This window comes from Bos indicus x Bos taurus, chromosome 11, assembly GCF_003369695.1.
Source record: "Bos indicus x Bos taurus breed Angus x Brahman F1 hybrid chromosome 11, Bos_hybrid_MaternalHap_v2.0, whole genome shotgun sequence".
Lineage (NCBI taxonomy): Eukaryota > Metazoa > Chordata > Mammalia > Artiodactyla > Bovidae > Bos > Bos indicus x Bos taurus.
Window position 1 is genome coordinate 77,167,887 of NC_040086.1, and position 13,579 is coordinate 77,181,465.

The 13,579-nt window shown below is 42.4% G+C and overlaps 1 protein-coding gene across 2 annotated transcripts in view; it reads left to right on the plus strand.

Annotated features, from left to right (window-relative positions):
• APOB (apolipoprotein B) overlaps positions 1–11,948 on the plus strand; it is a 41,984-nt gene extending 30,036 nt beyond the window's left edge. The window contains exons 26-29 of one of the 2 annotated variants that reach the window (XM_027555979.1): positions 352–7,908; positions 8,656–8,770; positions 8,886–9,072; positions 10,023–11,948. In XM_027555979.1, coding sequence (XP_027411780.1) covers positions 352–7,908; positions 8,656–8,770; positions 8,886–9,072; positions 10,023–11,660 — 9,497 coding nt within the window. In that variant the 3' untranslated portion in view covers positions 11,661–11,948. The remainder of the gene's footprint in view (positions 1–351; positions 7,909–8,655; positions 8,771–8,885; positions 9,073–10,022) is intronic. The other variant, XM_027555980.1, reaches the window with a different exon arrangement.
• Positions 11,949–13,579: the final 1,631 nt, after the last annotated feature.

Sequence of the window (13,579 nt, forward strand, 5' to 3'; positions counted from 1 at the left end):
TTGGAAATATTTATTAAACACATATGTATCAAGTATCCTACTAGGCAGTAAGAGAGAAAATGAACAGATAAACTAGCAATTAGATTTCAATGTAAAAGATGCTGTGATACAGTCTAGGTATAAAGTGGAGGCACTTGAAAGGGAAACCCAGCAAGGTCTGTGGTAGTCAGGGAGGGCTTCTGGGAGGAAGGCCTTTTGCTGTCAGATTTTATGCTCACACTACAGATAGAGGAGACTGTGGCACAACTGACCCAGACCAATGGGACTTTATTACTGAAAGCCTTTCACCATAGAAATTGTTCTGAAGATGCATGACTTCATTTAATCAGTGTGTTTTGATTTTTATGCTAGGATCTGGAAAAACAGCATATGACCACAGGAATACACTCACCTTCTCAGGTGATGGGTCTCTACACCACAAATTTCTGGATTCAAATGTCAAATTCAGTCTTGTAGAGAAAAGGGGAAACAGTCCGGCCTCAGAAGGTCTGCTAACATTTGACGCATCCAGTGCCTGGGGCCCACAGATTTCTGCGTCAGTCCATTTGGACTCAAAGAAGAAAGAGCATTTGTACGTCAAGGAAGTCAAGATTGACGGACAGTTCAGAGCCTCTGCATTCTATGCTAAAGGCGCATATGACCTGTCTTATCAGAGAGATCCTGCCACGGGCCAGCTCACTGGAGAATCCAACCTGAGGTTTAACTCCTCCTATGTCCAGGGCACCAATCAGATAACAGGAAGGTATGATGATGGCACTGTCTCCATTACCTCTACCTCGGATCTGCAAGATGGCCTCGTGAAAAATACTGCTTCCCTGAAATATGAGAACTATGAGCTGACACTGAAATCTGACACCAACGGGAAGTATGAGGACTTTGCCACGTCAAACAAAGTGGATCTGACCTTCTCTAAGCAGCATGCATTGCTCCGTTCTGAGTATCAGGCTGATTACAAGGCACTAAGGTTCTTCACCCTGCTTTCTGGATCTCTAAATTCTCACGGCCTCGAGTTAAATGCCGATATTTTGGGCACTGACAAGATTAACAGTGGTGCTCACAAGGCAACACTCAGGATTGCCCGGGACGGAATGTCCACCAGTGCAACGACCAGCTTGAAGTATAATCCCCTAGTGCTGGAGAATGAACTCAACGCGGCAGTCAGCCTCTCTGGGGCATCTCTGAAATTAACATCAAACGGCCGCTTTCGAGAACACCATGCGAAATTCAGTCTAGATGGAAAAGCTGCCCCCACAGAGGTGTCGCTGGGAAGTGCTTATCAGGCCATGATTCTGGGTGTCGACAGCAAAAACATCTTCCACTTCAAAATCAACCAGGAAGGACTCAAGCTTTCAAATGACATAATGGGTTCATATGATGAAATGAAACTTGACTACACAAACAATCTGAACATTGTAGGGTTCTCACTGGACTTCTCTTCCAAACTTGACAACATTTATAGCTCTGACAAGTTTTATAAGCAAAATTTTAATCTACAGTTAGAGCCCTATTCCCTGGTAACTACTTTAAACAGTGACTTGAAATTCAGTGCTCTGGATATGACCAACAATGGAAAATTAAGGCTAGAACCTCTGAAGCTGAATGTGGGTGGGACCATAAAAGGAGCCTACCAAAATGATGAAATAAAACACATCTACACTCTTTCTTATGCTGACTTATCTGCAAGCTATAAAGCAGACACTGTAGCTAAGGTACAGGGAACAGAGTTTAGCCATCGGCTCAACACGAACATTGCTGGGCTTGCTTCAACTGTGGACATCAGAACAAACTACAACTCAGACTCCCTGCATTTCAGCAATGCATTCCACTCTGCAGTGGCCCCATTTACAATGACCATCGACACACATACAAATGGCAATGGGGAGCTGGTTCTCTGGGGACAACACACGGGGCAGCTGTACAGCAAATTCCTGTTGAAAGCAGAACCTCTGGCCTTTACTTTCTCCCATGACTACAGAGGATCCACAAGTCACCGTCTCATGTCCAAGAGAAGCATCACCACTGCTCTTGATCACAAAGTCAGTGCCCTACTCACTCTGGCCGAGCAGACAGGCGACTGGAAACTCAGGACCCAGTTGAACCAAAATGAATACAGCCAGGACTTCAGTGCTTACAACACAAAAGACAAAGCTGGTGTTGAGCTCAGTGGACGAGCCCTGGCTGACCTCACTGTGTTGGACTTCCCTATTGCAGTGCCACTTGTCCTCAACGAGCCCATCAATGTCATTGACACTTTCGAGATGAGGGATTCTGTTGGCCAGCCCCAGGAATTCACTCTTGCTGCTTCTGTAAAATATGATAAGAACCAAAATGCTCACACCATCCATCTCCCATTCTTTAAATTCCTGCCAAAATATTTTGAGAAGACTCGGGTAGTAGTTATAGGTGCACTGGAGACTGTACAGAAAGAACTGAAGCGCACCCATATTGATAAACACATGAGGAAATATGTAGAAGCCTTGGACAGACTCTCACAGCAAGTTAGTGATTATCTGAGCACGTTCAATTGGGAGAGACAAGTTTTGAGTGCCAAGGAGAAACTAACTGCTTTCACAGAAAATGACCTGCAAATTGTATTAGACAATGCCACAATCAACCTTAATGAAAAACTGTCTCAGCTGCAAACATATGTGATACAATTTGATCAGTATTTTGAAGATAATTATGATTTGCATGATTTTAAGACAACTATTGCTAAGATTATTGATCAAATCATTGAAAAATTGAAAATTCTTGATGAACATTATCATATCCGTGTCAATTTAGTAAAAAAAATCCGTGATCTGTATTTTTTTATTGAAAATTTTGATTTTAACAAAACTGAAAGTAGTACTGCATCTTGGATTCAAAATATGGATACTAAGTATCAAATCAGAATCCAGATACAAGAAAAATTGCAACAGCTCAAGGTACAGATTCAGACTGTAGACATCCATCACCTTGCTGAAATGTTCAAACAGCAGGTTGAAGCTGTTGACGTCAGAGTGCTTTTAGATCAGTTGAGAACTACAATCCCATTTCAAAGAATAAAGGAAATTATTGAGCATGTCAAATACCGTGTTACAAGTCTTTCTGAAGGTTTTAAAGTAACTGAGGAAATCAATGCTTTCAGAGTCATGGTCCATGAGTTCATTAAGATGTATAAAATAGATCAACACATCCAGGCTTTAATGGATAAATCAGTGCAGTTGGCCCAACAATATAAGCTGCAGGAGACTGTTCAGAAGCTAAGCAGTGTCCTACAGCAGGTCAAGATGGCAGAAATTGTTGAAAAATTGATTGGGCTTACCGACAATGCTCTCAAGCAGCTTGAAGCATTGTCTTTTAATCAATTCCTTGAAGAAGTAAACAGATTCCTTGACATGTTGGTAAAAAAATTAAGGTCATTTGATTACCACCAGTTTGTAGATGAAACCAATAACAAAATTCATGAGGTGACTCAGCGAATCAATGATGAAATTCAGGCCCTGGAATTCCCACAGAAAGCAAAGGCACTCAGACTGCTTGTAGAGGATGCTAGGATTGTGGTCTCAACCTATCTGGAAAACCTAAAGGCCACCAAAATCACCTTAGTCTTGGATTGGTTACAGGAGGCTCTAAGTTCAACATCTGTAACTTACATGAAAGCAAAGTTTCAGGAGACCCTGGAAGATTTTCGAGACCGAGTATATCAAATGGATGTACAGCAGGAACTCCAGCGGTACCTATTCCTAGTGGGCCAGGTCTACAACACACTCGTCACCTACATTTCTGACTGGTGGGCTCTTGCTGCTAAGAACCTTACTGACTTTGCAGAACAGTATTCGATCCAAGACTGGGCTGAAAACCTGAAAACGTTAGTAGAACAAGGGTTCACTGTTCCTGAAATCCAGACCACCTTTGGGACCATACCTGCCTTCAAAATCGGTCTCCGTGCCCTTCAGGAGGCTACATATCAGACTCCTGACTTCATCGTTCCCCTGACAGATCTGAGGATCCCATCCTTTCAGATCAACTTCAAAACACTGAAGGATGTGAAAATCCCATCCAGCTTTTCCACGCCAGAATTTACCATCCTTAATACCCTCCACATCCCTTCCTTTACAATTGACTTCGTAGAAATAAAAATAAAGATCGTCAGAACCATTGACCAGATGCTGAACAGTGAGCTGCAGTGGCCAGTCCCAGAAGTGTACCTGGGGGATCTGAGCGGGGTGGATACCATTCTTGCTGGAATCACTGTGCCGGACTTCCATTTACCGGAAATCACTATTCCAGAATTTGTCATCCCGAATCTCAACCTTACAGATTTTCAAGTTTCTGACCTTCACATCCCAGAATTCCAGCTTCCCCATATCTCACACACAATTGAAGTACCTGCTTTTGGCAAGCTGTACAGCATTCTGAAAATCCAGTCTCCTTTTTTCACATTAGATGCAAATGCTGACATTCAGAATGCAACAGCTTTGGCAAACCAGGCGGAGATGGAGGCTTCCATCACCGCCAAAGGAGCATCCAGATTAGAAGTGCTCAATTTTGATTTTCAAGCAAAAGCACAACTTTCAGACCCTACACTTAATCCACTGGTTCTGAAGGAATCTGTGAGGTTCTCCAGCAAGTACCTGAAGACAGAGCATGAGAGTGAGGTGCTCTGGGTTGGAAATGCTATTGAGGGAAAGTCAAACACAGTGGCAGGTATACACACAGAAAAAAATACACTGGAGCTCAGTAGCAGTGTGCTCGTCAACATAAGTAATCAACTTACCCTGGACAGTAACACAAAGTACTTCCACAAATTGAACATCCCCCAGCTGGACTTCTCCAGCCAGGCTGACCTGCACAGTGACCTCAAGACCCTGTTGGAAGCTGGACACATAGCATGGGCTTCTTCTGGAAGAGCATCCTGGAAATTGGCCTGCCACGAATTCTCAGATGAGGGAACACATGAATCCCAAAGCAGCTTTACTGTGGAAGAGTCCATCACTTCCTTCAGATTGTCTAATAAGATCAACAGCAAACACCTAAGAGTGAACCAAAAAATACTATATGAGTCTCGATTCCTCAACTTCTCTAAATTTGAAATCCAGTCACAAGCTGAATGTCAGCATGTGGGTCGCAGTGTTCTAACTGCTAAAGGCCTGGCACTGCTTCAAGAGGGGAAGGCGGAGATAACTGGCAACCATGATGCTCATTTAAATGGGAAAGTTGTTGGAACTTTGAGAAATTCTCTTTTCTTCTCAGCACAGCCATATGAGATGACTGCATCCACAAACAATGAAGGGAACTTGAGAGTTAGCTTTCCATTAAAACTGACAGGGAAGATAGACTTTCTGAATAATTATGCACTGTTTCTGAGTCCTAGTACCCAGCAAGCCAGTTGGCAAGCAAGTGGCAGGTTCAATCAATATAAGTACCATCAAAATTTCTCTGCTGGCAACAATGAGAAAAGCATCGAAGCCCACATAGGAATAAATGGAGAAGCCAACCTGGATTTCTTAAACATTCCTTTAAAAATCCCTGAAATGACTCTACCTTACACAAAGCTCACAACTCCCCAGATAAAAGAAATCTCCTTATGGAAAAAGACAGGCTTGAAGGATTTCTTGAAAACAACAAAGCAATCATTTGATTTAAGTGTAAGGGCTCAGTATAAGAAAAACAAAGACAAGCACTCCATCCCAGTTCCTCTGGATGCCTTCTACGCTCTTATCCATCGTAACATCAATTCCTTCTCCAGGCTTTTCGAGACAGTCAGAAACCAGGCACTAGATTTTTTTATCAAATCCTATAATGAAGCAAAAACTACATTTGATAAGTACAAAGTTGAAAAATCCCTTAACCAGCAACCCAAGATCTATAAAATTCCTGGATACACTATTCCAGTTGCCAACATTGAAGTGTCTCCCTTCACAGTGAAGATGTTAACATTTGAGTATATGATCCCCAAAGAGATCAGCACCCCCAGCATCACTGTCCTGGGTTCTAGCATCTCCGTACCCTCATACACGTTAGTCCTGCCCTTCTTAGAGCTGCCAGCCCTTCCTGTCCCGAAGGAACTTTCTGAGCTTTCTCTTCCAGAGTTCAAGGTATTGAGTACCATAAACAAAATTTTAATTCCAGCCCTGGGCAATATTACCTATGATTTTTCCTTTAAATCGAGCGTCATCACACTGAATACCAATGTTGGTCTGTATAACCAGTCAGATATTGTCGCTCATTTTCTTACTTCATCGTCTTCTGTCATGGATACACTGCAGTACAAATTAGAGGGCACCTCAAGTTTGACGAGGAAAAGAGGACTAAAGTTAGCCATCGCTTTGTCCCTGAGTAACAGATTTGTGGAGGGCAATCATGACAGTACCGTTAGTTTCACCAAGAAAAATGTGGACGCATCAGTGACGACAACAGCAAGGGTCCAAATTCCAATTTTGAAAATGAGTTTCAAGCAAGAGCTTCATGGGAATACCAAGTCAAAACCTACTGTCTCTTCAGCCATTGAATTAAAGTATAATTTCAATTCCCCCAAACTGCTCTCTGCTGCTACGGGAGCAGTTGCCCACAAGCTCACCTTAGAAAGCTTCACCTCTTACTTTTCCATTGAGTCGTCTACCAAAGGAGGTGTTGAGGGTTCTTTTGGTTCATGGGGATATTCAGGGTCTCTTGCCAGTGAAGCCAACACTTACTTGAATTCCAAGGGCACCAGATCTTCTGTGACACTGCAAGGAGCCTCCAAAGCAGATGGTCTCTGGGACCTCAAAGTAAAAGAAAATTTTGCTGGAGAAGCCACACTCCAACGCATATATATCATCTGGGAACAAAATATGAAAAACCATTTAGAGCTAGGGGGCCTCATTTTAACATCTGGAGAGCATACAAGCAAAGCCACCCTGGAGCTCTCCCTGTGGAAAATATCAGCCCTTGTTCAGGTCCGTGCACATCAGCCCAATTCCCTCCTTAAAATCAATTTCCTTGGCCAGGAAGTCTCCTTGAATGTTAACACTGAGAACCAGAAAATCAGCTGGAACAGTGAGGTCCAGGTTCCTTCTGGGTCTCTCCAGAACAATATACAGCTCTCTAATGACCAAGAAGTGGCTCGCTTTGACATGGCAGTCTCCTTAGAAGGGTACCTACGGTTCCTCAAAGATACTGTCCTACCAGTTTATGACAAAAGCTTATGGGACCTCCTAAAGCTGAATGTCACCACCAGCCTTAATAGGAAACAGTATCTCCGTGCTGCAACTGCCCTCATATATACCAAAAACCCCAATGGTTATCTTGTTTCTATCCCCATGCAAGAATTGGATGATAAATTCATTATTCCTGGACTGAAACGAAATAATCAAAATTCCATTCATGTCACACCTACATTCCAAGTCCCCTTTACAGATCTTCAGATTCCATCCTACACACTTGACCTCAGTGAAATAAAAATCTACAAGAACCTAAGTACTCTTCCATTGACCTTCAACGTATCAACTCTATCCCAAGTAAAATTCCCCAGAGTTGATGTGTTAATACAATACTCTAAACCAGAAGCCTCCTCTGTTCCCTTTTTTGAGATAACTGTGCCTGCATCTCAGTTGACTGTGTCCCAGTTCACCCTTCCCAAAAGTATTTCAGTTGGCAGCACTGTTCTGGATCTAAACACAGTGGCCAGTAACATCGCAGACTCTGAGCTGCCGACCATCACCGTGCCCGAGCAGACTCTTGAGATTCCTTCCATGAAGTTCTCTGTACCTGCTGGAATTCTCGTTCCTTCCTTTGGAACACTGACTGCGCGTTTTGAGGTGGCCTCGCCTTTGTATAACACCACTTGGAGTGCTGGTTTGAAAAACAAAGGAGATCATGTTGAAACATTCCTTGATTCCACATGCAGCTCGACCATTCAGTTCCTGGAATATGACCTAAATGGTAAGGAAATTTCCTGACTCCCCACCCCACCCCCAGCCCCCAGGCTGTATTTCTTTTTTTTTTTTTTTTTAAGACTTTATTTATATTTGGCTGTGCTGGGTCTTCGTTGCTACATGGAGTTTTCTGTAGTTGTGGCGAGTGAGGGGTTCTCTCTAGTTGTGGTGCGTGGGCTTCTGATTGCAATGGCTTCTCTTGTTGCAGAGCCTGTGCTTCAGTTGTTGCAGTTCCCGGGCTCTAGAGCACAGGCTCAAATGTTGTAGTACACAGGCTTAGTTGCTCCTTGCCATGTGGGATCTTCCCAGATCAGGGATCGAACCCATGGTTCCTGCATTGGCAGGTGGATTCTTTACCACTGAGCCACCAGCGAAGCTCCCCCACCCTCTGCACGTGCTGTATTTCTTCAAAGAGAGTTGTAAATAAATTATTATGTATTTAGATAGGACTTGAGGCAAAGCTGCTATCTGTAGCAAAATTTAAAAGAGGCAGGAAGGAGATACATTTATACTCCATGTTTGAAAACCATCCTGTTGAAAACCTACTGACATTCTACAGAAATAGTTTCAGAGAAAATAGGTGTTTCTGTAATAATTTTAGGATGAATAAGGTCTCCTATTTTTTTTTTCAAATTAGTACTGCATGTTACAAACATATAAGACATATAGTTAAGATAGAATTCTGTTTTCACAAGGAAAATATTTATATCCTGCAGTTACTAATCTAATGAAATATAAAATCTGTCCCATACAGTTGTAGGAACACACAAAATCGAAGGTGGCATGTTAGTGTATAAGACTAACGCATCCTTTGCACACCGTGACTTCAGTGCAGAATATGAAGAAGATGGCAAATATCAAGGACTTGGGTAGGGAACTTTTAATTTCATCTTTTTTCTAGTCATTGTGGTGTCCGCCATCTCCACCTCCTTTTTGTGATGGCCCATCTGTTTCCTGGGGGGTTTGGGGTTTTTTTGCTTTCAGGTACTGGAATGGAAAGGTTGACCTTAACATCACCAGCCCAACATTAACTGATGTCTGTCTGCACTACCAAGAAGATGAGAACCACTTCTCCTCATCAGTAGCCTCCCCAGCCATAGGCACTGTGGTCATCGACGTGAAAAACATTAGCGATACCGTATTGGGATGGAACCTCTACTACCGCCCTCAGGTGAGTCCCATCTAGTGGTTTACACATATCAAGAGCTAACATAGAATATGGGCAGATAAATTGAAGTCCATACAAAGTATTACCTGGGCTTTCCAAAACCAGGTAAAATACAAGCAATTAACTGGTTAAACTTCTCTTCTGAGGAACTATTCTCCAGAAAGTGTTAGGAGTCTTTTATTGATTGTATGAAATGCACATATGACTTCCTATTACCATTATTATTTTATTACATTTGGGTCATTCTAGAAAGATGAGAGTTTTGCCTCATCACCTAAATCATGGACAAACTCTGCCATATGCTGAGTACATTTTTCAGATTGGGGCATCTGGAGTATTTGAGGCTTCAAAATTCTTCCCCATGATAGGATTGTTAGGTGAGATATGCCAAATTCCTCTCACCTACCATACAAGTTCTGCTGGGGCCAAATCAAAGATGCCATTAGTAGAGAAGAAGAAATAATCAGTTTCTATTATTAAACTTTGTCATAGGCTTGGAGGATGGATAGCACCTGATATTGGTCTTCTAGGTCTCTCCTAGATGAGCCCTGGACATTTTTCATTTTTGTTACATCTTCTTTCTCTGAATTAGTGTTTTCCTGTTTTTTTTTTCTCCCCATTCTCTCTATCCTCCTCCTCCCTCTTCCTCCACTTGCTCCTCCTCTTCTAATCTTCAGTCCTAGAAAAGCCTTGATGTTAAATGTCCCTGTGCAAATGCCGTACATAATTTTATCCTTTCTGGGGCATGTGTTAAAGAGGAATTAATGAGTGTATTTGCTTAACCGTAAGACAAACACATATGAAAGATATGACATGTGAAAGATAAATCTCCATCAGAATATGAAAGATCCTCTGATCTTTACTTTTAATTGCTAATGAAGTTTTAATGTAGTGTATTATGTAATCAGGATAATTGAAAACATGTTCTTTTCATCCTTTTCTGCTGGTCATAGGCCTCTCCAGATAAAATACTCAACATATTCAAAATTGAGTTGAGGGTCCTGGAATTGGATGATGAAGTTCAGATCAAAGCTAACTGGGAAGAAGGAGCTGTGTCCGAATTGCTAAGCTCGCTCAAAGACAGTGTGCCCAGGGCCACGGGAGCCCTTTATGACTATGTCAACAAGTACCACCAGGAGTACATGGGACTTGATCTGAAAGATGCTACTTTAAAACTGAGGAGAGGCCTACAGGACAGCGCTGATCAGGTGTATCAAGGGGCCATGAGGCAGATTGATGAAGTGGACATGGAGCTCCAAAGGATGGCCAGAGGCACCACTGAAACCTACCAGCAGTGGAAGGACAAGGCCCAGAGTGTGTACCAGGAACTGTTGGCTCAGGAGGACCGCAGTGGTTTCCAGAGACTCCAGAAGGTGTCAGACAGCTTAATAGGAGTTACTCAGGGATACAGCGTGACAGTCAAGCATGCGACTGACTTGTTCATTGATCTCCTGAATGTAACCAGATTCCAGCTCCCAGGAAGAGCCAGGAACTACACTGCAGATGAGCTCTGCACTGTGGTCATACAAGAAATAGCGAAGCGACTGTCCCAGGTACATTCAAATATCCATAAAGGATTACATATACTGTTTTCCTATTTACTGTACCTGATGGAGGAGTCTGAGTTATACAAGGAACTAAACAATAAATTTTCTTTTACATCAATGTGCAATCAACTAATAGATATGGCCTTGGAGTGTATGAAAACATTTCTATTTTTCTCACAAGAGATCCAAAAGGCACTCAGTTACCTCCAGTCTACCATGATGACAGAGATGCTAAGTGATCTTCAAAGGTCTCTACAAGACATTTTCCAAGAGATAGAAAGTGAACTTAAACGCTTCAAGGAGAAGAAATTGACTGATTTCATTAATCAAACCCTACAGAATATCAATACAATCTCCGACATATACATTTCATTTGTTTTTAGATTCCTGAAAGAAAACCTAAACTATAACTTTGTTGAGTTTAATAAACTAATCCAAAACAAACTTCAGGTAGCTTCTCAAGAATTACAGCAGCTCCTTCAGTATGTGCAGGCTCTTCACCAAGAATATTTTGATCCAACTACGGTTGGCTGGACAGTGAAATATTATGAATTTGAAGAGAAGGTCATCAACCTGATCAAGAACCTAGTAGATGTCCTTAAGGACTTCCATTCCAAATACATTGTCGGTGCTACTGATTTTGCTTCCCAACTCTCAAGTCAGATTGAACCATTGATACAGAAAAGTTTGCAGGAGTATCTTAGCATCCTTGCCAACGCAGAGGGAAGGGGGAAAGAGAAGATTACAGAGCTTTCTACCAGTGCTCAGGAAGTAATTAAAAGCTGGGCTGTTGCAGTGAAGGAAATAATTTCTGATTACCACCAGCAGTTCACATATAAACTACAGGAGTTTTCAGACCAGCTCTCTGATTACTGTGAAAAATTCATCTCTGAGTCTAAAAGATTGATTGACCTGTCCATTCAAAACTACCACATGTTTCTGAACTATATTATGGAGTTGCTGAAAGAGCTACAATCAGCCACAATCAATGACATGAGCCCCTACATAAAGGTTGCTCCAGGAGAGTTTACTATCACCTTCTGAGTTTTTATAGCAATTCTTCAATTAGACTTTCACATAGTAGGGAAAAAACTCAAACTGTATGTATTAATATAACTTTTGACCAAGCCAGCCCTATAACAGTTATAGGCAGCTGGCTCCAAGCAGAAGCACGTATGAACTGGACCAGCACTGAAGCTGGCATCAGTTCTCTGAAGGTCTCTGAACTCTGGGGAATGACATTTTTTGCAAGTTCAAGAAAACCAGGATCTGAGTTATTTTGCTAAACTCTGAGAGAGTGAGAACAAATAAATTCTTTATCATGTATTATAACACTCATCGTGATTCATTCGCATTGAAAGATAGAGAAAATGAGAATATTTATTCAACTGTCTGACATTTCAAAACCTCTGGAACACATACTGTTTTGAGTGATAGGGGAAAAGGAGAATTTAAGAAGGGACATATTTTGCCACCTGAAAGGAAGTAACTGATCTCAGAGAGTGTATTTGCCAAGTGAGAATGAAAAATTATTTGCAGAAGCTTTCACATAATTTGATCCACAGGAGCATCTCATTATGTGACACACAGTCTTCCTCAGCAATCAGTCTGCATTTGCCAGGCAAGGCTCTCTGCTAGGCTCTGAGATAAATTACCAGGCCCTTTATTTCACTCACCTGCCAGGAATGGAGAAGGAATGGCTAAGAAGTCCTAGCCCCCAAGGACTTCATGATAGTAGGGACCCTAGAGGCTCCCTGAAGCTTGGCCAGGATCCATTCATGGCCGAGGAGGTAAGGGTAAGAGAGGAGGCACTGGCATAAAGCATATATTTATGCTGTTGAGTTTCTTTATTTCTCCAAACTTAATATCCAACCATCCTAAGTGTAATCAAAACCTAAGTGTTTCCCTTGCTTCATCCACTCACCTCAAACTCTGATCTTAAACACTGGTAACATCCAGTCAGGGATTTTCCAGGTGACTCAGTGGTAGAGAATCTGCCAATGTAGGGGACATGGGTTCGATCCCTGGGTTGGGAAGGTCCCTTGGAGAAGAAAATGGCAACCCACTCCAGTATTCTTGTCTGGATATCCCATGGACAGAGGAGCCTGGCAGCCTACAGTCCCTGGGGTCACAAAAGAGTTGGACACAACTTAGCAACTAAACAACAACATCATCCAGCCAGAGCATCCAAGGTGAGCTCTGGTGAAGGAAGGCTAGAAGCTGATATCATTGGGAAGGGCAGCTATAACATTCATTTCAATGGCACTTGAGGACAGAGGAAGGGTGTGACCATTGGAGAGTAGGAAATTGCAGACTCTCATCCCTACCCAAGTCCTACATGAGGCCTATTTGGAAAAGGCCCTTCTTATTCCCAAATACCTTCAACCTGTACCATTCTTTCATAAAGCCTTCACATTCCCTTCTTGAAGGCTACTCTTAAAATGCACAGCATTAGGAAACACATTAGCCTCTTGGTACCCTTGCAGGATTCTTCTGTCTAGAACTGAGGTGCCAAAGAGAGTCACTGCTGCTGCTAAGTCGCTTCAGTCGTGTCCAATTCTGTGCGACCCCATAGATGGCAGCCCACCAGGCTCCCCCATCCCTGGGATTCTCCAGGCAAGAACACTGGAGTGGGTTGCCATTTCCTTCTCCAAAGCATGAAAGTGAAAAGTAAAAGTGAAGTCGCTCAGTCTTGTCCAACTCTTAGCGACTCCGTGGACTGCAGCCTACCAGGCTCCTCCGTCCATGGGATTTTCCAGGCAGGAATACTGGAATGGGGTGTCATTGCCTTCTCCAGACAGTTTAGTAACATTTATTAAATGCTTCTATGTGCTATACACAAAACCTCTATAGAGGAAACAAAGATCAGTAAGATACAGTCCCTGGATGTCTGTCCATCTGTTTATCAGGGGTGGAATGTGCTGTCCCATCATGGATATATACAAAGTATTATGAAGGTTTAT